We start from the raw sequence: 22,233 nt of genomic DNA, 5'->3' as shown, positions 1-22,233 counted from the left end.
CTGTGATAGAGTATGGAGGCAGAATGAAATGAACGCGAGGGTGTTCAAGAATGACTTACCTGTGGAGGATGTATGGGACGGTCGGCGATGGACAAGGTGGAACAATCCACTCCCACTCATGATTCCTGGAAACCCCGAGCGTATTGCAGCAAAAGACTTTCCCTAGATTCTTACATCATACATCACGACAGATAAAGTTGTTTCTGAGAGCGGGCGGTCGGATCAAAATGCGTTATGACGCGTGCAACACCCCAGCGTACAACAAGATATGAACTACAGCTCCGGGATCCCCAGGTATAAGTGCATACCATTCAAGTCTTTCAGGGCGGGCCCCTTACGACCGTGAACTTGTTAGTGACAGAATGGCTGGGATTCCATTTGTAGATTTCGAAAGTTTTATTCTTGGTGCTCCCCTAATCAATTCTTACACGATTTTGATTCAAATTCCCCCGACCGTCTCTAATTGCCCACCGCTTTGGCATTTCTCTCTGCCAAACTTCCCTGAGTTCTCACATTGTTGGAGAATTTATCGCCAATCTTGAAAGCCCCAATGATAGGTTTACTTACCACTGCATTTGGGTCTGGACCATAGCCACCACCACCGGGGGTGAGAACGATGATACGGTCTCCAGCATTCATGGGCGTGGTTGCTTTACCACCCAAGCTGATGGTTCTCGTAGTGCCATCTTCCGCATCTCGGCGAATCCACAGATTGATCCCTCTCTTTCCTTCCTCTCCTCCTGCCATGCCATAAGGAGCAATGACTCGGCGTTCGGACAGAATCGAGACCTGCATGGGTATTCGAAATTCAATATCTCGCACGCATCCATCTCCTCCGCGGTGAAGACCAGCGCCACCACTGCCATGACGAATCGAGAACTCATGAAGAATGACTGGATAACGCCGTTCGAAGATCTCGGGATCTGAAATCCTCGTGTTGGTGACATGTGTGTGAACGCCACTTTCACCGTCCCAGTCAGCGCCAGCTCCAGAGCCTCCTGCAATAGTCTCATAGTATCCAAATCCTTGTATGACTTTCCCAGTTTTTGCATCAGTTCCTCCATAGCCAAAGGTCAAGTTGTTACAGGTTCCTTGGGACGCTGCGCAAGCTTGGAATGCTTTGAAGATCAAGTCGACGATTCGTTGGGATGTCTCGACATTCGATCCCACAGTCGCTGCTTTTAGTGAGGGTGAAAGAATGGAATTCTCCGGCACTTTGATCTTGATTGGTTTCAAACAGCCTTGGTTTAGTGGAATGTCCGAGGAGATCATCGACCTTAAGCAGTACTGCAGGGGACAGTTAGTATGAGCAAGGCATGTTGTTCCTTTCACATCGACTTACCATGATACCAGAGTACATCACTGCTGGGGGACAATTGAGATTTCCAAAGTGTTCCGGACCACTACCATTGAAATCAAAGACGGCATCTCCTGTTTCTTCATCGATCTCAACCCTCAGTGCGATTGGTGTACCATCATCGAGATAATCCATCGCCTGGAGATCGGTCCCCTGGAAACGCTTCGCGAAGACTTTGAGCAACTCGCGCACGGATTGTGCTGCGTTATTCTGGATGGCATCCATATAGAATCGGACAACAGGCCACGAATATTCGTTAACCAGGCCTCTAATAAGCTGGATTCCTCGATTGTTGGCCGCCACGGCAGCTTTGAGATCTGCAATGTTGTCCCGAAGAGTGCGTGTACCGCTACACCCAGGATATGAGGCAGGAATATCGACCAGAATATGCTTCAGTCCTGCTTCATCAAACACCCCTTCTTTCACCATCTTGAAGGACTCGACAGCAACTCCCTCCTGCCACAGCTCCGTGGAGTTTGGTGGCATAGAGCCCGGTTGGATCCCGCCGATATCAGCGTGGTGACCTCGATTGGCGGCAAAGAAGAGGATTTCGGTGGGGTTTTCGTCATCGTCAAAGACAGGTGTTGTCACAGTGAGATCGGGAAGATGTGTTCCACCTGAACAGGGGTGATTACTGAGTAAGACATCTCCAGGCTTCAGCTCGCCCGGCTTGTATAAGCGAGCCTGGTATGCAATGGCATAGCTCATAGAGCCTAGATGACCAGGAATGTGAGGTGCGTTGGCCACCAGTCCACCATCTGCAGAGAAGACGGCACATGAGTAGTCGAGTCGTTCTTTGATGTTCACTGAGATGGAAGTCTTTTGCATTGTTTGTCCCATCTGTTCAGCCACGCTCATGAATCGATGGCCGAAAACACTCAATTGCACCGGGTCGACAACGTCGGTGGCTACCCGACCCTTTTCGACATCCATGATCTCGAGGATCAAGTGCTCCGAGAGAACGGTTGCCTCACTGGCCAGGTCAACGACAATCGTCTGCGTCTTGTCGACTACCATAGCAGGACCTTTGATATGGGTGCCGATTGGGAGGTCTTGGAGGAAAAAGACGCCCGTGTCTGTCCATCCTTGAGACTCAAAATACACTTTGCGCATTGACTCCGGCTGAACTGGAGTTGCAGGGGGAGACGTCCGCAGACGCTGCAGCTCCTCAAAAGGACTTTTCAGATGCAGGTCTGCGCCCTTGCCGATGCTTCTGACTCTGACATCCTCGATCAAGATATCACGTGGTTGCGTGAAGCCGAACTCTTGATAATGGCGCTCCGTGAAAGCTTTGTCGAAATCGAAGCTCTCTGTGGGCTGCTGAATCATGAGCGCAGTGTCACTGCCTTGATATCTCATGCTAAGATAAAGCTCATGCTTGATCTGCGACGCGATGAAGCCTTGAGCAATCAGACCTCGAACGCCAGCCGCACACAACCTCTCGAACCGAGCCTTGAGCTTTGGCAACACGCTATCCGCCCACGTAAGGGCTTCTGGCTCCTGGTTCTCCACGGTGACATCAGCGAGCGCCATTCCGTAGGCGGAGAGAATGCTCGAGTATCTGGGGATTATCACCCGTCGAATACCCAAGTCTCTGGCAACGGCGACAGCGTGTTGACCGCCAGCGCCACCGAAACACCCCAGATTGTGACCCGCTGTCTCAAACCCTCGACCTTCACTTAATGTCCGAATTGGTCGAGTCATGGTTGCGTTTGCAATGGACAAAAACCCTGCAGCAACCTCTTCGGCGCAGAGCTTGGTACCGCCCTCCCTGTCATTGTTGATTTTTTCGGTGATCTCGGCAAACTTCTTCTTGACAACTTCAAGATCCAGAGATCGAGGAAATAAATCCGGGATTATTCTTCCCAGAAAGAAGTTCGCATCAGTCACCGTAAGAGGACCTCCTTTTCCATAGCACGCCGGCCCGGGGTTGGCTCCAGCACTGCTAGGACCTACTTTGAACAAGCCGTTCTCCCAGAAAAGCATCGAGCCACCTCCAGCAGCCACTGTGTTGATATCCAATTGGGGTGTTTGGATCGTCACCTCTGCAATGGTGCTCTCGAAAATATGTTCAAGGGATCCTGCATAACGGGCAACATCCGTACTCGTGCCGCCCACTAAAACGACTGTTAGCCAACCCCAAATCGCAGGAAACAAGTCACTCACTGTCAAATCCGAGAACTGGAGTTCCGTCAAGTGGATCGTAACATGTTTTCGAAAGACCAACAACGCCACCAGCAGGCCCGCTGAGAACTCCTCGGAGGCCAGTAAAGTTATTGAAAGTCGTGAGTCCACCATCGGACTGGTTCAGGAACAATTTGTTGGCATGTTCATCTTCGAATCTCCCGAGGAAACCCTTTCGGAAATTGGTAAGGTAGTCGTCGGTGATAGGTGACAAATAGGCATCAGCAACAGCCGACTGACTTCGAGGTACGATTTTTGCCATAGTCTGGAGCTCGGACGACGATGAGACCTTGAATCCCATGTCCCTCGCGATTTGAGCAATGGCCAATTCATGATCCTGGTACGTATACGAGTGCAGCATAGCTACAGCCACACTTCTATAGCCCTGGTCCCATAGAATCTGCAGATCTCGACGCACGACATGGTCATCTGGAACTTTGATTACTCGGACGGCCTCCCCGGTGAGCCCAGTCCTCAGATTAGGATCTGAACCAACGTCAATGGGCTTCGGGTCTGGATCTTCTGCAAATCCCTCGATCGTCACTCGCTCGTCAACTTCGACAACGGTCTCATATAGTTTGCTGAGTCTGTGTACTGAGAGATCAAAGATGTTTGGCCGGGCCTGGTTTCCGATTCTGAGGATGTCTCGAAACCCTTTCGTGATCAACAAGGCTACTCGCTCCCCTTTCCTTTCCAGCAGAGCATTTGTAGCCACTGTCGTGCCCATCCGGATGAACTCGATGGGTTTGAGATCGAGAGGCACCCCTCGCGGGATCTGGGAACCGGTTGCAATTTCCAAGATCTGTCGTATACATTCCGTGGGAGCATCTTCATACTCTTCGGGGCATTGTGAGAGCACTTTGAACACCACATCTTGTTGTCGACCAGGGATTTGGGCCCAAGCATCAGTGAATGTCCCGCCTCTGTCAATGGCAATTCGGATTCCCTTGGTCGACATCATGAGCAGACCAGCATGTGGTGTAATCAGCTCAAAGTATAGGGGATGTCACTCGAAGACGGAGGAGAGTATTCGAGCCCTTCTTATGCAAGACGCTAACCCATCAACGGAAAACAATCAATCTGCCATAGCTATTGGCTTTTACCATTGTCAAGCAATACTACTCAAACATATCTTTAGGGCGGTGCCCAGATCCAATATCCCGAAGTCGCAATTGCGACTCGTGCCGACATTTGCTGATCTGGTGTGGTCCACACACACCGTCCTCGATGTCACCCCGGCATCCTTGTTGGAACTCTCCACTACTTCGGCGAGTGGTCATTCCAAACCGATCAGCGGACGGTTGATAACTTATCAAGCCGGCTATGAAACGGAGAACCGCGACCGGCGTTGTATCAAAGTATCTTACAAGTCTTTCTGCCTATCGTTAATCTCGGCCACGCAAATCCGATCCTTGGCTCTCAAACCTTGAACATCTGCAGCGATTTCACAGATACACCGTTGTGGGACTTCTTATCTCAGATATCCGGACCATTCGTCTTGTCAAGCGTAATTGAATGATGGTGTGAGTGGCTAGGGACACGCGACAACGAGTCTCGAACTATATCAAACTATGGATTCCGCTGTTGAGTACATGGAAGTTCGGGTACCCTCTTACAACTGCATCCTCCTGTGCGGTTAAGTCGAGCTTGAAACAGCTCACCTCTTGTTGCTAAACAGCCCTCTTGTTGAACATCCTTGACGTGGCGCTCGAGAAACCCCTTCGTGGTAGCATTACGACCATGGCCGAAGAAGTCGCAGGTGTCCACGACCACGTGGGTGGCCTGTCAACAGAGAAAGCTATGACTTCGACCACCGAGCCTGGCACAAAGCAGGATCAAGACGTTGGCTATTCCCTTTACATCGATCCAGTCAAGGAAGGAAAAATGATGAGAAAGTTTGATGTATGCAACCAAGGGAGACAAGAATAAAAAGGCTCTTCTGACATGGTCTCTAGATATTCGCCGTTACCGCTATGGGATTGCTCTATATGATGGCCAATCTTGACCGCAGTAACCTGGGAAATGCAAACATCGCTGGGATGCCTGAAGACATCGGCCTTGTTGGCAACCAATTTGGCACGGCTACGACCCTCTTGTGCGATGCTCGTGGTGTGGATGGCCAGATCCAAGCTGACCCTCGACAGATTCGCTACATATGTCCCATTTGAAGGCCCGGTTGCTGTCCTACTCAAGATCATTGGTCCCAAAACATTGATGTCGGTTTGTGCCTTCTGTTGGGGATGCGCGACTCTCGGCATGGGTACGTCGATCTCCCTGCGCCTAGAACTTGAGCACTGACGACAAATGCAACAGCTTTCATTCAAAATTGGAAAGGCTTATATGCCTGTCGTCTGTTGATCGGTTGCTTCGAAGCTGGACTTATTCCATGTATCAACGTGTACTTGGGCTGGGTATACAAAAAGTCGGAACGTGGAAAACGTTCCTCCGTCATTTTTGCCTTCAGCGCATTTTCCAGTGCATTTGGGGGCATCCTGGCATTTGGCTTAACGCAGATCCGCGGTCCTAATGGTTTCGCAGGTTGGAGATGGTTGTTCTGTATTGAGGGGATCATGACTCTAGTGTTGGTGCCGCTTTTCTATTTTGTCTTTCCTCAATCACCAACGACCGCTTGGTTCTTGACAGAAGAGGAGAAGGCAATGATGGAGGCACGTTATATGGCTGACAAGAGCTGGGGCCATGATGAACCATTTTCGTGGGCAGAATGCTTGAAAGCGTTTATCGATCCAAAGTGGTACGCCTTCTGGATCTACCAATTCTCGGTGGACGTCTCGCTATACGGCATGACGACTTTCCTCCCCGCGATCGTCAGGGGACTGGGCTATACTTCCGTCCATGCCAACCTTATGACGGTCCCGATCTACATATGTGCGCTGATCTTCTTCCTCGGCCTCGCTTATTTTTCCGACAAAATGGGTATAAGATGGCCTTTCCTTGCTGGCCCATTACTCTGCCTGATTGTCGGATACGCTATCCTAATCAGTGTGGACAATCTGAAAGTCAGGTTCTTTGCGTGTTTTGGTAAGATACCCACCTCAACCTTCCACGAAACATAAACTGACATCTTATCTAGTCACCGCATTGGGCGTTTATCCGACCACGGGTTTGTCACTAATGTGGTTACAAGACAACGTTGCAAGACACTATAAGCGCGCCACCATGGTCGGGTTCACGCTTACCTTTGCCAATACAGCTGGTGTTGCCGTGGGACAGATCTTCACCACCGAGTCTGGACCTCGTTATATCAAGGGCTTATCTATCAGCTTGGGCCTTGCTGTCCTCGCTCTGGCAGTGGTCCTTATCATCGTCGTCACGATGACTATGGTGAATAAGAAACGTGCAGCAAAACTTCTGGCTGCGGAACAGGCAGGAGATCCGATTCAGCCGAGACCAGATTTGGGGGATTACGATCTTCATTTCAAATACTCGATTTAGGAACAGAATGTGTGGAATTGGCCCTTTTGTGTGAAGGTCGGGTTCTGCGTGCGTAGCAAGCCCTTGGTGTGAGTGTTCTGTGGTTCAAGGGGCTAGGTTGTGTCAGAGAGAGAATATCTTTCAAAGTCGAGCAAGGTTTTCCTTTGACCAGGTCATCCTTTTGCAATCAATAATTCAACGTGAATGACCAGAGTGGTCTCTATATTCGGATAAACAAATACTTTCTAGGAGCTCTCCCAGCGAAGGGCTTCCGCTTTTGTGACCGGCCGAACTAGACGGCCGTGCTGGATACAAGCTGGGATTCTAGAATCAAAATGATAAAGGCTGACAAATTTGGCCAACCAAATAAGGCCAGATCTTTGGCGGGAGGAAGTTGGTAGAACCGAAGCTCGGTAATGTGAGCCGGTAAACTGATTGTCTAAGACCGATATCACCTAAACATCCGTTAAAGTCTCCTTCAAGTACCAACAGTGCTATTGGACTAGTTGGAATCTTTTTCCAAACCCTCAAACGACCCTATCCCATCCACTATGGTGGACACACCGGTGGTCAATCTGCTGAGACAGTTGATGGCGATTCCGTCCGTGAGCGAGGACGAATATGAAATTGGCCAATTTCTTGAGAAATATCTTGAATCCCGTGGATATACTGTGGAGTTGATCCCTATAGATCCAAGCAGCCGCCGTCATAATGTGTACGCCTACCTGGGGTCAGATCGAAAAGCGCACACTTGTATGACTTCTCATATGGACACGGTGCCACCACACATCGACTTGCGTATCGAAGGGGAAATCATCTACGGCCGTGGCGCATGCGATGACAAAGGGCCCCTTGCCGCACAGATTATAGCAGCCGAAGAGCTCAGAGCTGAGGACATTCTGAAAAATGGAGACATCTCTCTTTTGTTTGTTGTTGGTGAGGAAAAGGGGGGGCCTGGAATGCTTGCGGCGAATGATCTGAACTTGTCATGGGAAGCAATTATCTTTGGCGAGCCGACTGAAAGCAAGATGGCAATCGGTCACAAGGGTCATTACGTCTTCGAGCTCTACTGCAAAGGAGTCGCTTGTCATTCAGGGTATCCCGAGAAGGGGCAGAGTGCGAATTCGACCCTGGTGTCGCTGTTGGGCGAACTTGCGTCATTGCAATACCCGGTCAGCACTTTATTGGGACCATCTACCTTCAATTGCGGCAAAATAGAGGGCGGTGTGGCTTATAACGTTCTCGCCGCCGATGCCTACGCCCTCTGCGGAGTTCGCGTTGCAGCAAATCTTCCCGAGATAGAACGTCTCGTGGACCAAGCCGTGGCAAGATATCCTGGTGTGACGCTCAAGAAGAACTTTGCCTACACGGAGACGTTACTGGATTATCAAGTTGAAGGTGAGTTTGGCATCTGAATGGCATGATGTGATTCACGGTGCTAAATGACATTATAGGTCTAGAGTCAATCCCGGTCGCATTTGGCACAGATATCCCTCGTCTTCGTGGTGATCATAAGAAATATCTGTATGGACCCGGATCGATTCTTGATGCACATGGCGAGAACGAACAAGTACCCATACCAGACCTTCTTCGATCCGTGCAAGTATACAAGCAACTTGTCAAGATGTCTCTGGGCATCAAGTAGTCGATATTTCAGGGGAATGATTGATATACTCAGAAAACAGTGTACCCCTCAGAGATAAATCTATGTAAAGCAAGAAGCCAGGGGAGCAGATATGCTAGCTAGAATGTCACGAACAGGACCACCCTAGCTAAGAGGCGGCGCTGAGAAGTGCTTGTGTCTCTGAATCCTGGACCTCTAGTCAATCTTGTTATCCTCCGGGACGTCGCCTGCGCCTTAACATAGGATCTATTCTACTCGTTCGTAGGCGCTCAGCCCGTTTTCTAAACCTATATCAGGCGCCGACGAAGAGATGTGGGAGCTTTTCCCGATATGGAGCAGCCGATGTGAACATGGAAAGACCATCGGGACCACTCGGTTCGTCGACTGCGTAGCCGATATCTGACGTGAATAACTGTTCCACCCAAACAAGCCAGGACATAAAGTCCTCCTTCCTAAATGGATCCAATCCTGTCAATGCAGTCTGCGGTGCAAATAGCAAAGCACGTTAGTCACGAGAGATGGGTGTCGGTCTCGCAGATGTACCGGTTTTGCCTCTGGATGAAGCCTTCGCTCTAACTGCCGAATTTAAAGCAGACGGATGTGCGCAGAAAGTGAGTCTTGGAGCCGGAGTATACAGAGACGAGCAGGGTGATCCATGGGTTCTTCCAAGCGTAAAAAAGGTACGTCAACAAATTTCGGTCGAGCCTTCTTATATCGTTCAAGACCTAACGGGTGTTCTCTGGGCAGGCAAAGGAGAAGCTCCATCAGACGCCTAATCTTGACCATGAATATCTCCCAATACAAGGATCAGAACCCTTTCTCAAACTAGCGAGAGATCTGATACTCGGAGAATCGTTAAGCCCCAAAGGCAACCTAACCTCCATCCAGACTATCTCCGGCACTGGCGCAAACCACGTTGGTGCGCAGTTTCTTGCTCGGCACCTTCACCCGAAACATGTGTTTATTTCGGACCCTACCTGGAGCAACCATCATCTGATCTGGACGATTGCGGCACCGAACGTGACCCGGAAGACTTATCCGTATTACAACGCGGCGGACCGGTCGCTAGACTTTGAGGGCTGGGTCGCAACTCTCGAACGCGAGGCTGTCGAGAACGACGTCGTGGTCCTCCATGCATGTGCTCACAATCCTACCGGTCTAGATCCAACTCATGCGCAGTGGAAATTCCTCGCAGAGCTCTTCAGACGGAAAAAGCTCTTTGCCTTCTTCGACTCTGCATATCAGGGTTTCGCCACGGGGGATCTGGACCTGGATGCCTGGGCGGTACGCCACTTCCAGGAGGTCCTGTTTGGACTGGAGGAGTGTCCCGACCATGAAGAAGGGCCTTCAGGACTCTGCATTGCGCAGTCCTTTGCGAAAAACTTCGGACTTTACGGAGAGCGCGTGGGCGCGTTCCATCTCAGTCTGCCACCCTCGACGCCGACATCAGGTGCATACAGCCAGTTGTTGCAATTGACGCGAGCAGAGATATCGAACCCGCCTTTATTTGGAGCAAGGATCGTGACAACAGTCTTGTCCAATCTAGAATTGAGGAGTCAGTGGGAGCAGGACCTTCTGGAAATGGCTTCGCGGGTCAGAAATGTGCGTGGTCTGTTGAGGAAAGAAATTGAACATCGACTGGGAAGTGGCAGCTGGAGTCACCTTGAGTCGCAGACTGGCATGTTCAGCTACACAGGTTTAAGCGAGGCCCAGGTCCTTCGACTGAAGAACATGCATCATGTGTATTTGATGCGGAATGGACGGGCAAGCCTAAGCGGTGTGAATGAAAGCAATGTGAAATATATTGCAGAGGCAGTCAGTGAAGTTGTCAGCAACGAACCCGAGTAGCGGGATCTATCAGAACGAGAGCTTGTTTGTCACGAACAGATCCACGCTCGCTAGGGAGCCGCCCTAAAGACACTTGTGTTCCAACAACTCGTGCCGGGGAATCCTGGACCTTGTAGTTAATATCTTGTTATGCGCCAGGTCGCCATCCACGCCATAACATTGTTCCTCGCTGGGCGATGAAATTACCGTCTTTCCCAATACAAGCTGCGTCGGCTTTGCCATTGTTTTCACCGGATGAAGGGTCGGCAAATCGCCGAGCAACCGACCTTCCACAATCGGGAAAGCACAATCACAGCTCAATCCCAAGCGGTCCGTTCCAAGACAACACGATTCCATGACCTGAATTCAAGCGACAAAGTGGCCAACCGCTGTCTGATATTGGCTTTATACATTCAGCCACGATAAGCCCGGGCTCTTCTATTCAGACTGGTCAGAACCCGTTTTGCCAAAGGAAATCTGGTCCTTATCGCGTTCCAACATCAAGCAAAGCCCGCGAGTGTCCCGCGTCATGGCTTCGTATCAAGACAATCCGCAGCGGATGGTGACTGTTGCAGCCGCTCAGATGGGCCCAGTGCACCTGGCAGACAGCCGCGAGGCTGTTCTGAAACGAATGTGTTCACTCCTGGATCAAGCGGCCGATCAGGGCGCGCTACTAGTCGTGTTTCCTGAGCTCGCCTTTACCACATTCTTCCCAAGATATCTGCTCACACCCGAAGAGCTTGCCCGGTATTTCGAGGTTGAGGATGCACAAAGCCACCCGATTGAGCATTCTCGCAATGTCAAGCCGCTGTTCGATCATGCACGGAGGTTGGGAATCGACATCTGCGTAGGGTACGCCGAGAGAAGTCCTCAAACAAACGATTCGCACAACGACTACAATTCGTGCGTATACTATTCGGCCCAAACTCAAAAGATCGTGGGGAAATACCGCAAAGTGCATTTGCCAGGTGCTGTCAATCCGTACACCGCACCCGGCGCCTTCCAGCAGCTTGAGAAGCGATACTTTCGCGCCGGGGACCTAGGGTTTCCTGCATTCCGAGCTCCTGGTCTTGTTCAAGGCGCTCTGAAAAAAGAAAACGGATTGAAAGATCCTGCCGTAACCGCCGGAAAAGGTGATCCAATCATTGGCATGTTGATTTGCAACGACAGACGATGGCCCGAGGCTTGGAGGGTCTACGGCTTACAAGGAGTGGAGATTGTCTGTTGTGGTTACAATACCACAGCATTTGCCACCAAGGATTCCGGTGAAATGGTGGACATGAGTCCCGAAGAGGCTGAAGAGGAGGTACTCCTTCATCACAAGCTCTCTTGTCAGGGCAACAGTTACATGAATTCCTGCTTCAGTATCAATGTTGCGAAGACGGGTGCTGAAGACGGCAACCCTTTGGTCGGCGGGACCATGATCGTGCATCCAAATGGCCATATCATCAAAGAAGCAGAGACTAAGGAGGACGAACTGGTGGTTGCGACGATAAATCTGGCAGATTGTTATCGCGGCAAAGGCAAGACATTTGCGTTTGCGAGACATCGACGACCAGAACACTACGGCGTCATTGTTGAGCGCGCAGGGGTGGTTGAACCGGACCTGTTGTGATTCCGAACGATCAAAATTGGCCGAGCTTGGTGAAAACATCAGTGTTTGCTCTCTGAATGCAGTATTATTATATCGAATCAGCTTTGCCCAAGCTAGAAAGCTAGCTGGATGATAGGTGAGAGCAACTTTATAGCCAACAAAAGTTGTATCCCACGGTGAACCTCACACCGCGTGTTATAGGTCTCACAGTATATCCAATAGGGCGGTCAACTGGGCCGAGAACACAATAAATAATAGTAATCTAGAGCATTTAAAGGGTATAATGTCGTTATCGTAGTACAGATAGTCGTCAATATCGCATATATTGAACTGCGATTTTGGAAAATGGGATCATATTCCTCCTGCTTCCGAGTAGTAGTGCATGTTAATCAGAAGCAAACAGCCCAGGTCAGGATAAACAAGTTCGTAATGCCGAGGATGCTCACCGACTGTTGTCCGGGCCCGCAGCATTCCGCAGTGATGGATTGAATCAGGCAGGACATCTAAGTTCAGGTTATCTCTGCGCCAATCACGTCCATGTTCTCATCCCATGTGGTGTCTGCATGGTCCAAAAATGTCTGAAGCATGGGATTATCGAGAGGATCCACGATCACACGGCCAAGACCGGTCCAGTCATAGGTGGCAAGATCTGGCATGGGAAAGTCGTTCCAATCGTAACTATCGAAATCCAGATTGTCGAGCGGTGGCAGCTCCGGGGCACTGAGGCCGTTGGCTGAAGAGCTGTTCTCTGGAGCGTTTGCCGGCAAGGAGGTCTCATTTCTGGCAGTGACACGTCCGCGAAGTCGTCCAATACTCCATTGAATGTGTGAGAGACGAGGATAGAATTGTGCAGCCGATACATTCCCACTATCCCGCATCGTTCGCAGCAAGTGGAAAGCGGTCTGGACGGCATCCGAGTCGCTTGAATTCGGTGAGATGATGGCCGAGATGATCAGAACAAGAGTTGACGCGAACAAATAGTGCGCATCAAAATGACCAAACAGAGCCAAGGCGTTTTCGACATATAATTGTGACAAAATGCTGTTGGAAGTGCGCGCAGCAGAAACACAGGAGTCTGCCAGCATCATCGCTGTCTCCGAAAGCGGTTCAGTGGAAGGCCCATTTGTGCCAGTATCAGACTCGCCGAAAGGATTCTTGGCTTTGAGAACATGCAAGAGGACCGGGCGGGTGGTCAAGATGATACACTGGTTGAAGTGAAGCTGCAAGGAGGTCACCGGTCTGTTTGCGCCTGCATGGGTCAAACGCAAACTCGGGGCGACATTTGCATCCCATTTTCGCAGACTTTTCAAAATGGTACGCACATTATGCAAGAAGCTGCCCCTGAGTGAAGATGATGGGCTGTAAATGTCGCGCATGATGGAGCCCGTGATACGTGCTAATTCGATGTTTGCACACAAGTGCGCCGGTGATCCGAACTTATCCTGATCTTCAGGGGGCAAATGATCAGAAGATGGCAACCTGACATCAATGTCCTCGTCCCGTATTGAAAGGGGTAGCCCCAGCCGTGAAGTTGTTGATCGGTCAAAAATGTATGCCGTCCACCACAGCCGAACTCTATGCTCGAGTTCGACTGGCGTCAAACCTGCGTCCTCGGGCGGATCACGATGCAGCCCAAGGCAAGTACTCAAACGCAATGCCAGGCCACTGTAGACATGTGCAGATTTGACCCTGCCGAGCGCGTTTGAGTAGAAGCACTAGATATTAAGTCAGCTCTAACTGGACTGGACAGTGTTCCTCGATAGCCACAAGCTTTGGTGATGTGCATGGGGGACGACTGTCAGCCCTCGCTCAGGGTAGGTGACTTACAAACAGCAACATGGTCTCGATCTGTGTTACGCTCGGTTCTTCGTAGCCATCTTGAAGTAGATTGACGGCATTGACGAAATAATCCGTACCGGGCACCCCAGGAGGATGGCTCGGGACTGTGGCAGAATAAAGCTCCCCGAGTGCCAGAACAACAAAGAACTTACATGCCCAAGCGTTCTCCGCATTCTGGGCTTCTTTGGAGGCATATGTTCTTTCCAGCTGCTGCAAGAATTCTTTTTGTAGAAAGAAATGATAGTCTTCTCCAATGAACCGCAAGGCAACACGAACGAGAAGAGTCGCCCGAATGCGGTCAGGGAACTTGCATCCATAGAGGGTGCCTACCTGACGTGCAAATTCAGGCCTCTTCACATAATGCTGTTCAGGAGGCGTTGCTGTTGACGTTCCTTCCGGTTGAAGGCATTGCAAAAGTCGGTTGGCAAACACCGCGCATGTGGATTCACCGACAAAGTGCTGATGAGAAAGGCTGCGAGACTCTTTGAGCGGATTCGCAATCTCAAGGTCTGCTGAGGGCCTCTGACCCGAAGGTCGAGACTGACCAGCGGCAACCGTATGAGACTCGTCGACGTGACCAACCTCGACCTGCCCGTCTGACTGCCCTCCTTCACGGCTGCTGGCTTGCAGCTTTTTCAAGTAGCTGTTGAACTGCTTAGCTCGTTCGCAAGCCGGCGACATGGTCCATACCTCTCAGCCACTGCTACCTTTCGGTCTCGTGTAGGGTACTCGCATGCAGCAGCATGGCGAGTGCCTTGGCACCTTTGACAGGGCTCACCCCCAGAGCATTTGACCTTTTGGGCATGACACCGGCGGCAACTTGTACGGCAATATTAGCTGCGGCCAACAATTCTAGATAGCAGGACAGCAGCATACGCCACGTAAGACCGCTTGGGTCGCTTTCGACCCGGCCGGTCGAGCCTTGTGTCAGGAGTGCGAAGTGAGCTGCTCGGAGACGATGACATTTGGGCAAACGTGTGTCCTGAGACAGTCTGCCGGTTGGACGGCCGGTCAAGATGTCGACTAAGGAGTGCGGACGATTAAGGAAGTTGTCGGTTAACTCGTCGCAAGGCCAGCCGAAGAACGGCTCATCAGGTAGGGCTCCTGGTTTACCTGCTCTGCGTTGATAACATCAGGCCACAGTTCACCTTGGGGTTCGGCTCAATCTTGGGCCAAGCCGAGCCGATCATCGGGCCGCGTATCGGGTCGCGATAACCCCAGCCGCAGGACAGTAGACCGATGGATTTCTTTCACTCTTGCCAATGAACCAGCGTACTTGTTCTCGCACGATACTTTAGATACATGCTTCACTGAGCCGACTTCTACCCAGGCATTCCAGGTGGCGCGTGTCCACCACACGACGTATCTAGAACATATCTAGGTCTAGATCATTCAGGTCCATATCAGTTCCCTGCAAGCCATACAGTGCATCAAAATTCATGTCGGCGTCATTCGAGTCCATATTCCCCATTGCAGCAACTTCATCCAACACCTGGTCAATACCATCCGTCTGTGTAGGATCGGGTTGCAACTCCATGCTCCCTGAGACAGTAGCACTTCCATCCGGATTGGGATTTGTCGTATCGACGTTCGTCAGCTGCTGAGCAAAAGAGAACGTGTCCAGATTGATTTCATGGACCACCAAAAGGTTTCTGTAGGCCTCCACCAGTCGATAAAGTCGTACTACTGCTTCCGCCAAGAGTGTGTCACCTTTCTTCAAGAGGGTCCCAATGGTGGAATGGCGCAGCCGTAGTATGTCGCAGAGCTCGTCGCCAGTCATTGACACAAGAGTGGCAACCACATCCAGGGAGAAAAGAAAATCAGGGCTGTCGCTCAGCTGCAGCAGAACCCCAATCAAGATTTGTAAAACCACCTCCACGCCATGTACCTGAACCGCGCGACGTACCATTGCAGGCACGCTGGGTTTGGGTGGATGCTTATCAAAGTCAAAATCGCCGTGAGACGCGATCACTGTGAGTACGTGGGAATGTAGTTCATCCAGGAGTTGACCTTTCTGCGATCGTAGTTCCAAATCCAGAGCGGAGGAGAACGAAGACTGGGAACATTGGTCTAAGAGTCTGAGCACTGAACCAAACTTGTCGGGGTCACAGGCTCGAATGCTGTTCTGCAGTTGAGGTGCGCAGGTTTCCAGAATAGTCTGATGAATCTCTTGTGAGTCGGCGCTTCCAGGCGATTTGACAAGGACTTCGAGCACGACTCCGGCAGATATAGGATCTTCTTGGAGTAGTGTACCAACGCAATTCAACGCAGGGATCAGCGATGGTAGTAAAAAGGGCTCAAGGAGATCTGCAAACACGTCAATCGAGGCAGAAAACAAGGGGCTGGTGACTCACAATCTAAACCGGCTTTCAAGGATTCCTGGGACAGTTTCCCTTGGTGGTGGGCGGCCACCGATTGTTGGAGTAGACTGGGTATCAACAGATAAAAGTCGTGGGGGGAACAGCTGGTGAAAAGTTCGTCACTCAGGCCTTCGGCAAGGTAGAGGGCGTTGATCCAGTTCCCAAGATGGGTTGTCTTCTCTGCCGAGGTACCATTCAAGCTTTCCTCAGAATATTCTTGGTCAAAATATTGAGCCAGGAATCCGTCCTTCTTGCGGATTCCAAGTTCCGACTTGGACAGACCCAGTCGAGTTTTGGTTACCAAGACTAGAAGGAAAACTGCCCCAAATTCGTCATAGACCGGTTGAGCTTCGCCTTTCATAATCAACTCGAGAACTTTCCAGTGTAGACATCACTTACCATGGATGTCATCCCAAAGCCAGTCGTCCAACAGAACGCAAAGAGGACCCAGCCAGTGTGCGGGCCGGATGAACAGTGAGATGCAATCGATGGCGGCAGGCTTCCGAAGGATTGCATTTGCAAGTTCTTTGAGATACTGCGTCTCCTTGTTTTGACAATAACTATGCATAATCTTTGAAGTGTCAGGAAGAACGTCGGTTGTTGAAGGAGTCCATACCTCAACTAGACCCTGGCTAATGAAAAGCGCACTTCCTTCGCCGCGCACGAGCTCGTCCACAAGTTTCGGGCCTCTCAAGTGGCTAGCGCGCACTTGATTCACAACTTCATCCTTTGCGTGTAAACCCCTGCTCACGTTGCTCGGCAGGCCCTCGCTTCCTAATAGCTGTGTAGCCGCTTGCGCAGCCATCAGATTGTGCAGGCTACAGGTGTGTAGGAATCGGGCTCCGGTCAAACTCAAGTTCTGGTCGGACAGTTGCGGTGCGATTAGGCGCCACGTTTCAGTGATTGCTTGCTCGGTATGAAAGCTGTTGAAGGAAGAAGCCGATATCATCGAGAGGATGATAGGTAGTTTACTTTGAACAAAGAGCTGACATTGCTGATAACAGAGCCCATGCTGCGAGTGCGTGGCTTGGGTTTTGAGGATGTAGAAAGACGCACCCAAAATATCATTAAAAGCAGATTGGTATTCATTCTACTCTTGATCAGAGCAAGCCCATGTGGAACAACAGCTCGGACTGCGCTTACCTGGTGGCGGGAGCACATGTAGTTGACCGTGCTAGAGTCGTCGATTGTTGCACCTGTCAGAAGCTATTTTATCAGTCATCTTCCATCCTTTGGCGGGCTTACACTTACCAGTGCTTCGAGAAACATGATCGTGCCTGCTTTTGAAGCCACCATCTGGGTCTCTGGAATCGCGACCTGAAAATGCAAGGCTTGCATTGCAGACGACCGAGCAGATGAATCACCTTCCTGTGAGTCCCCGTTATCCAGCAGATTGACGTGTTTGAGCACTGTGTTTAGGCGCTCGATAAGATGTGCAGAGAGAGCTGAATATAAAGGCAAGCATAATTCAAAAGCATGCCTCACAGACTCTCGCAGTTGAAGGCCAGGACGAGTTTGAGAGCTTCGTTCTTGGGCGTCGTCTGGAGAAAGAGCTTCGAGGCCGCCGTCGGTAGCTGCTACCGATGCGACAAGAAATCCGAGAGCTTCAAGGACATTACTGTGGCCGACACTTGATGGTTCGATGAGGTCTTGTTGGAGTGTGCGAGCCACAGACGAGAGCCATCTGGAGGATACCGCCAGAGCTATCCGTGCTTCTGATAGAGTCATCTTGCATTTCGGCGAGACCACAAGCATTGTGAGGTCCTGCAAGGTCTGACTATAACAGTCAAGCCAGTTCTGAGGCAATGGTGTTGCGGCTGCATTCCATCTGCTGACAAGAACCAGAAGCGCGTCGGAAATGCTGACAAGGCCGGAGCTTGCAAGGTGGTCGATATATAGCGAAACAAGAGGGTCGCCGGCGACGCAGAACGTGGCCCGACATTCTACTAATGCGCCAAATATTCGCTTTCCATCAACTTGACTGGAATCTTGGAGCAGATTACCGAATTCAGACACGGAGAAGCGCCTCTGGAGGGATTGTCGAGAGAGACTCGTCCACTTCGTCACCGTCATGGTTGCCCTCGACCCTGCCTACCTAGTGCCTATGCGCGAACCAGTAGCAGGATTGATCAAGGCAGTGTGCAGCGAAGGTCGATGTAGATGGTAAATATGTCAATTTTGGCACTACAACCTGCTGCAGCTCCGGCCGACATGTCGTCTGAACCAAACGGCCCGGAAATAGACGCAGGGAGTGACGAGTAGACAACAAGTATGAAGTTGGGCTTCAAGAATATTGCCTTTGCTGGTGACATCGTCCGAGTTGAGCCTCAAGAACCAAATGCTTGGCGTGAAGTCAACAATCACTGCGCTGCACTCGAGCTTCAAGTTGACCTTGAGGTTGAACTCGATCGCCGGCTATTCGTGTATTTCAAACTACATACCTACTATCCTCACCCTCCACAAACATCTATCGCGGTACTCAATACTTACTGGCATGCCCGTTTCCTGTCGCTGGAATCCATTGAGCAGGACTCCTTCGAACCTCGCCTCGAACTCATAGATAGCCCGTGGGCTGCTTCCTTACTCCACACAAGATGCAAGCGCATTGAACAATATAATGATGTTTAACGTCCTCCGAGTCCTTCCCTGCCGACCAGCGTGCTGGCGACCTCCGTGATGCCGGTCCTCGATCAGCAGCTCGGGTCACCTCAACGCCAACATGGCTTTCGTCTCTCATTCCATTGCCCTTCTTTCGGAAAACGTCTGTCAAAAGATCTCGTCGTCTCAGCAGATCACGTCTCATGAAGACGTCATCGATGGTCTTGTTGAGAACGCGCTGGATGCGGATGCAAGATCGGTCGTGGTCGAAGTAGATTTTGCAAAGGGTTATTTCTCTGTTCGCGACGATGGATTTGGTATCGAAGGTGTTGAGTTCACTGAAGCTGGACATTTGGCGAAACCACACTGTATGTATCCCTTCCCTGGTTACCGCACCACTGACGCCCCCATCCAGGTACCTCAAAGCTCAACTCCAGTCGCGCTACCTTCGGTCGATATGGTCGGTTCCTACCAAGCCTGTCCTCCTTGTCACTGCTCTCCATAACCTCTCGACGGCAGTCCGACGCCCGCGCGAGTAGGTTGATTCTCTCTCATGGCGAAGTCATTTCCAGACAGTTGGCTTTGGACTCGGAAGATGGTGGAATTGCGGGACACGGAACGACAGTGGTAGTTCATAATCTTTTCGGAAATATTCCCGTACGGTCGCAACACACGTTTCAGTACTATTCATCTACAACAGAAACTGGCAAAGCTTTCGACCAAGTGAAAAGGAGGCTTGTCGGGTATTTACTTGCCCGGTCCGGAGCATTCGACCTGCGACTTTACGAAACGCATGGCAGAAGGCAATATGTTCATGTCAGTCCGAGAGACGCAGACACTGGCGATGTCACGATTGAGAGCACTGTCTCCATAATCTTTCAGGCCAGGCTTCTGCCCCATCCTGACTCGACGTCATGGAAGCTGGCATCGATCCGATCTAACGAGTTCTTTATACGCGCGGTCTTCTCACTGAAGCCATGTCCGGTCCGGGATATCCAGTATATTTCTATCGGACAGATTCCGATGACGAATGCTGCGGGAAACAACGAGCTTTTCGAGGCCATAAACAAGGCTTTTCAGCGCTCAAGCTTTGGCGCCGTTGGCCTAGATCAGATTTCCCGAAGCCAGGTGGCCGGACGTGGTGACAGGGATCGAGGTCGAGAAGTTTTGAATAGGGGAAAGCGCATCGATAAATGGCCCATGTTCTACATTAGGGTGGACCCGATTTCTGATAACGTCCGATTGTCGATGGGCTTGGACGAGGCCCCTGCCGAGATCCAGGTCGGTATCGACCGTTTGATCAAAGCTCTGGAGACGCTTGTCTCATACTTCTTGCAGTCGTATGGATTCGAGCGTCCGTCAAGAGGCCTCAACCCGACTGAAACTCAGAAGTCCGCGATAAGTGCAGGCCACCAAGGGCAACAGCCTCTCCAGCAGTCGATGTCTGCTCGCCAGTCACAACAACTGAACAATTGGCATCGCATCAAGAGCGGACGCCACTCGTTCCACTCGTCTGGTCGGCCTCATATCCCTAAAATGTTTTCGAAATCACAAGTATCAACCGCTTCCGGCGGAAAAGACCAGTTGTCCGTCGACATTCTTGGAAAAGACCAAGCTGACTCTGACAATCTTGACGGCCCTGAAGGCACTCTCCTCAATGAAATTTGGCTGGCTTCCAACGCACCAGGTAATGATGATGCGGTTTCTGCCCTTCTTTGGACGGACCCACGCAATGGTCGGGTTGTTCGCCGTCATCCGCGTACAGGAGCGGTCTTACCCTCCAGGAGCAGTGACTTCAGTCCATCCGTTGGACTTTTTCCAAGTCATACATGCTTGAGCTACCGTGGCCGTACAACGGACGGGTCGTCGGCACTTGCACGGTCGGGTAATCTCATCGGAGGAGCAGCAGCTCAAATGCCTCAACGGCTGTCCAAATATTGCAAGTTGCCAATTTTTCATCGGTCAGAGTCTGCAATCCAGTCTCTCGATTCAGCACAGAGAGCAGAGGCAGTGACAAGCAAGCATGCTAAGTCTGGAAACTCCTTGATACTGCGTGACAGCAGCGGACATGTCACGAAAGATTCCCTTGCCCGGTCCACCGTTGTCGGGCAGGTTGACCGAAAGTTCATTCTCGCCACCATAGTTGCAAAGGACGACGAGTCGAAGAGTCGGAAGCCGCTTCTCGTCCTTGTCGATCAACACGCTGCTGACGAGCGTATCATACTGGAGAACTTGTGCAGAGAAATGTGCATGCGGAAGCACTCGAGCCTTGATAACCCGATCATCTTCGAAATTGATCCTGCAGAAGCAAAAATGTTTGAGGAGCAACGCGAGTACTTTGAAGAGTGGTGTTTCACCTACAGTGTAGAGTGGAATGCTGAGCATACAACGACGGGCGGCAATGACATCGGCGGCCACAGTTGCGCGATCAGTGTCACAACATTGCCAACCCTCATTGCGGAGCGCTGCTATGCCGACCCAGTTGTCTTGGTCGACCTCCTGCGGAGGGAGATATGGTCCAAGCACTCTTCGAATTCTGGCTCACTCGAAAGCAATAAGAATAGGGTGATTCAAGAGGGCACACATTGGGTGACTGCTATCGCTAATTGCCCGACTGGTGTGCTTGAGATGCTGAAATCACGTTCGTGCCGTACTGCAATAATGTTCAACGATGTTTTAGACCCCGACCAGTGTGGCCAAATGGTCCGCCAGCTTGCCCGATGTGCATTCCCTTTCCAATGCGCCCATGGGCGGCCAACTGTGACGGTACTAGGGTCTTTCACTGGTCTTGATGGTTCTTCTGGATCGAGAATCCCAGAAACATCTCCCCACAATGGTGACCAAGTCGGGTTCGGAGTCGGCTGGAAGACGTGGACGGTCGATGAGTGAGCTTTGTGGGTGTGCTTGAATTGGATCCCTGCAGGAAGAGTCTTGGTGAACTGCTTGGATAGCGGCACCTCATTGGTTCATTTTTCACCTTGGAGAATGCATTTAACTTACATCATGCGCGCTGGAGCGGCTTCATTATTGTTGGCTTCTCATGCTACGTCTCATCAACCACCAAGTACCGGCCAGCTCCCTGCGCGGCAAGTAGGGTCGGCAAGGTCGGTAACGGCGTCTAATGCCGTTTCACTTGCCGCGATCTCACGTGACTGGCCTGGGCCTGTGCTGAAGGTGTAAGCGAGGTGATATGCACGCGCAGAATCCGTCGTCACAATCAAGAGTCCAATGATGGCACTGGCAAATGTGCCGCGGAGCAGGCCCATGTGTATCGTCCCAATAACAATAAACGGTGAGACATCAACCAGAGCAAGGTCTTGATACGTACGGCGTACAGCAATTGACAACCTTGGAAGGCAGTCTATACGCTAGCAGGACGTACAAGCTAAGGGCGGGCCAAAGTGCGTTTCCGCGTTCT

At 51.1% G+C, this 22,233-nt stretch overlaps 8 protein-coding genes across 8 annotated transcripts; 5 read left to right on the top strand and 3 right to left on the bottom strand.

Annotated features, from left to right (window-relative positions):
• Positions 1-459: 459 nt before the first annotated feature.
• On the bottom strand, positions 460-4,499 carry A1O1_01635 (5-oxoprolinase (ATP-hydrolyzing); the record flags this gene model as incomplete). Its single annotated transcript, XM_007722548.1, has 3 exons — positions 460-1,287; positions 1,343-3,474; positions 3,524-4,499. 3 exons carry the CDS (start codon positions 4,497-4,499, stop codon positions 460-462), a joined length of 3,936 nt encoding a protein of 1,311 aa, XP_007720738.1.
• Positions 4,500-5,281: 782 nt separating this feature from the next.
• Positions 5,282-6,994, top strand: A1O1_01634 (uncharacterized protein; the record flags this gene model as incomplete). Its single annotated transcript, XM_007722547.1, has 5 exons — positions 5,282-5,443; positions 5,497-5,636; positions 5,686-5,801; positions 5,855-6,580; positions 6,633-6,994. 5 exons carry the CDS (start codon positions 5,282-5,284, stop codon positions 6,992-6,994), a joined length of 1,506 nt encoding a protein of 501 aa, XP_007720737.1.
• A 530-nt stretch (positions 6,995-7,524) lies between these two features.
• On the top strand, positions 7,525-8,618 carry A1O1_01633 (uncharacterized protein; the record flags this gene model as incomplete). The annotated part of the gene is made up of 2 exons (XM_007722546.1): positions 7,525-8,371; positions 8,428-8,618. The coding sequence occupies 2 exons, from the start codon at positions 7,525-7,527 to the stop codon at positions 8,616-8,618; spliced, it is 1,038 nt and encodes a 345-aa protein (XP_007720736.1).
• Positions 8,619-9,115: 497 nt separating this feature from the next.
• Positions 9,116-10,445, top strand: A1O1_01632 (aspartate aminotransferase; the record flags this gene model as incomplete). Its single annotated transcript, XM_007722545.1, has 2 exons — positions 9,116-9,295; positions 9,357-10,445. The coding sequence occupies 2 exons, from the start codon at positions 9,116-9,118 to the stop codon at positions 10,443-10,445; spliced, it is 1,269 nt and encodes a 422-aa protein (XP_007720735.1).
• A 508-nt stretch (positions 10,446-10,953) lies between these two features.
• A1O1_01631 (uncharacterized protein) lies at positions 10,954-12,039 on the top strand (the record flags this gene model as incomplete). The annotated part of the gene is made up of 1 exon (XM_007722544.1): positions 10,954-12,039. The coding sequence occupies one exon, from the start codon at positions 10,954-10,956 to the stop codon at positions 12,037-12,039; it is 1,086 nt and encodes a 361-aa protein (XP_007720734.1).
• Positions 12,040-12,527: 488 nt separating this feature from the next.
• A1O1_01630 (uncharacterized protein) lies at positions 12,528-14,538 on the bottom strand (the record flags this gene model as incomplete). The annotated part of the gene is made up of 2 exons (XM_007722543.1): positions 12,528-13,733; positions 13,846-14,538. 2 exons carry the CDS (start codon positions 14,536-14,538, stop codon positions 12,528-12,530), a joined length of 1,899 nt encoding a protein of 632 aa, XP_007720733.1.
• Positions 14,539-15,223: 685 nt separating this feature from the next.
• A1O1_01629 (uncharacterized protein) lies at positions 15,224-18,290 on the bottom strand (the record flags this gene model as incomplete). Its single annotated transcript, XM_007722542.1, has 6 exons — positions 15,224-16,164; positions 16,212-16,571; positions 16,617-16,788; positions 16,834-17,307; positions 17,361-17,423; positions 17,469-18,290. 6 exons carry the CDS (start codon positions 18,288-18,290, stop codon positions 15,224-15,226), a joined length of 2,832 nt encoding a protein of 943 aa, XP_007720732.1.
• A 646-nt stretch (positions 18,291-18,936) lies between these two features.
• A1O1_01628 (uncharacterized protein) lies at positions 18,937-21,704 on the top strand (the record flags this gene model as incomplete). The annotated part of the gene is made up of 2 exons (XM_007722541.1): positions 18,937-19,183; positions 19,231-21,704. The coding sequence occupies 2 exons, from the start codon at positions 18,937-18,939 to the stop codon at positions 21,702-21,704; spliced, it is 2,721 nt and encodes a 906-aa protein (XP_007720731.1).
• Positions 21,705-22,233: the final 529 nt, after the last annotated feature.

This window comes from Capronia coronata, assembly GCF_000585585.1.
Source record: "Capronia coronata CBS 617.96 chromosome Unknown acBCG-supercont1.1, whole genome shotgun sequence".
NCBI lineage: Eukaryota > Fungi > Ascomycota > Eurotiomycetes > Chaetothyriales > Herpotrichiellaceae > Capronia > Capronia coronata.
This window is presented reverse-complemented; position numbering and strand designations above follow the sequence as displayed.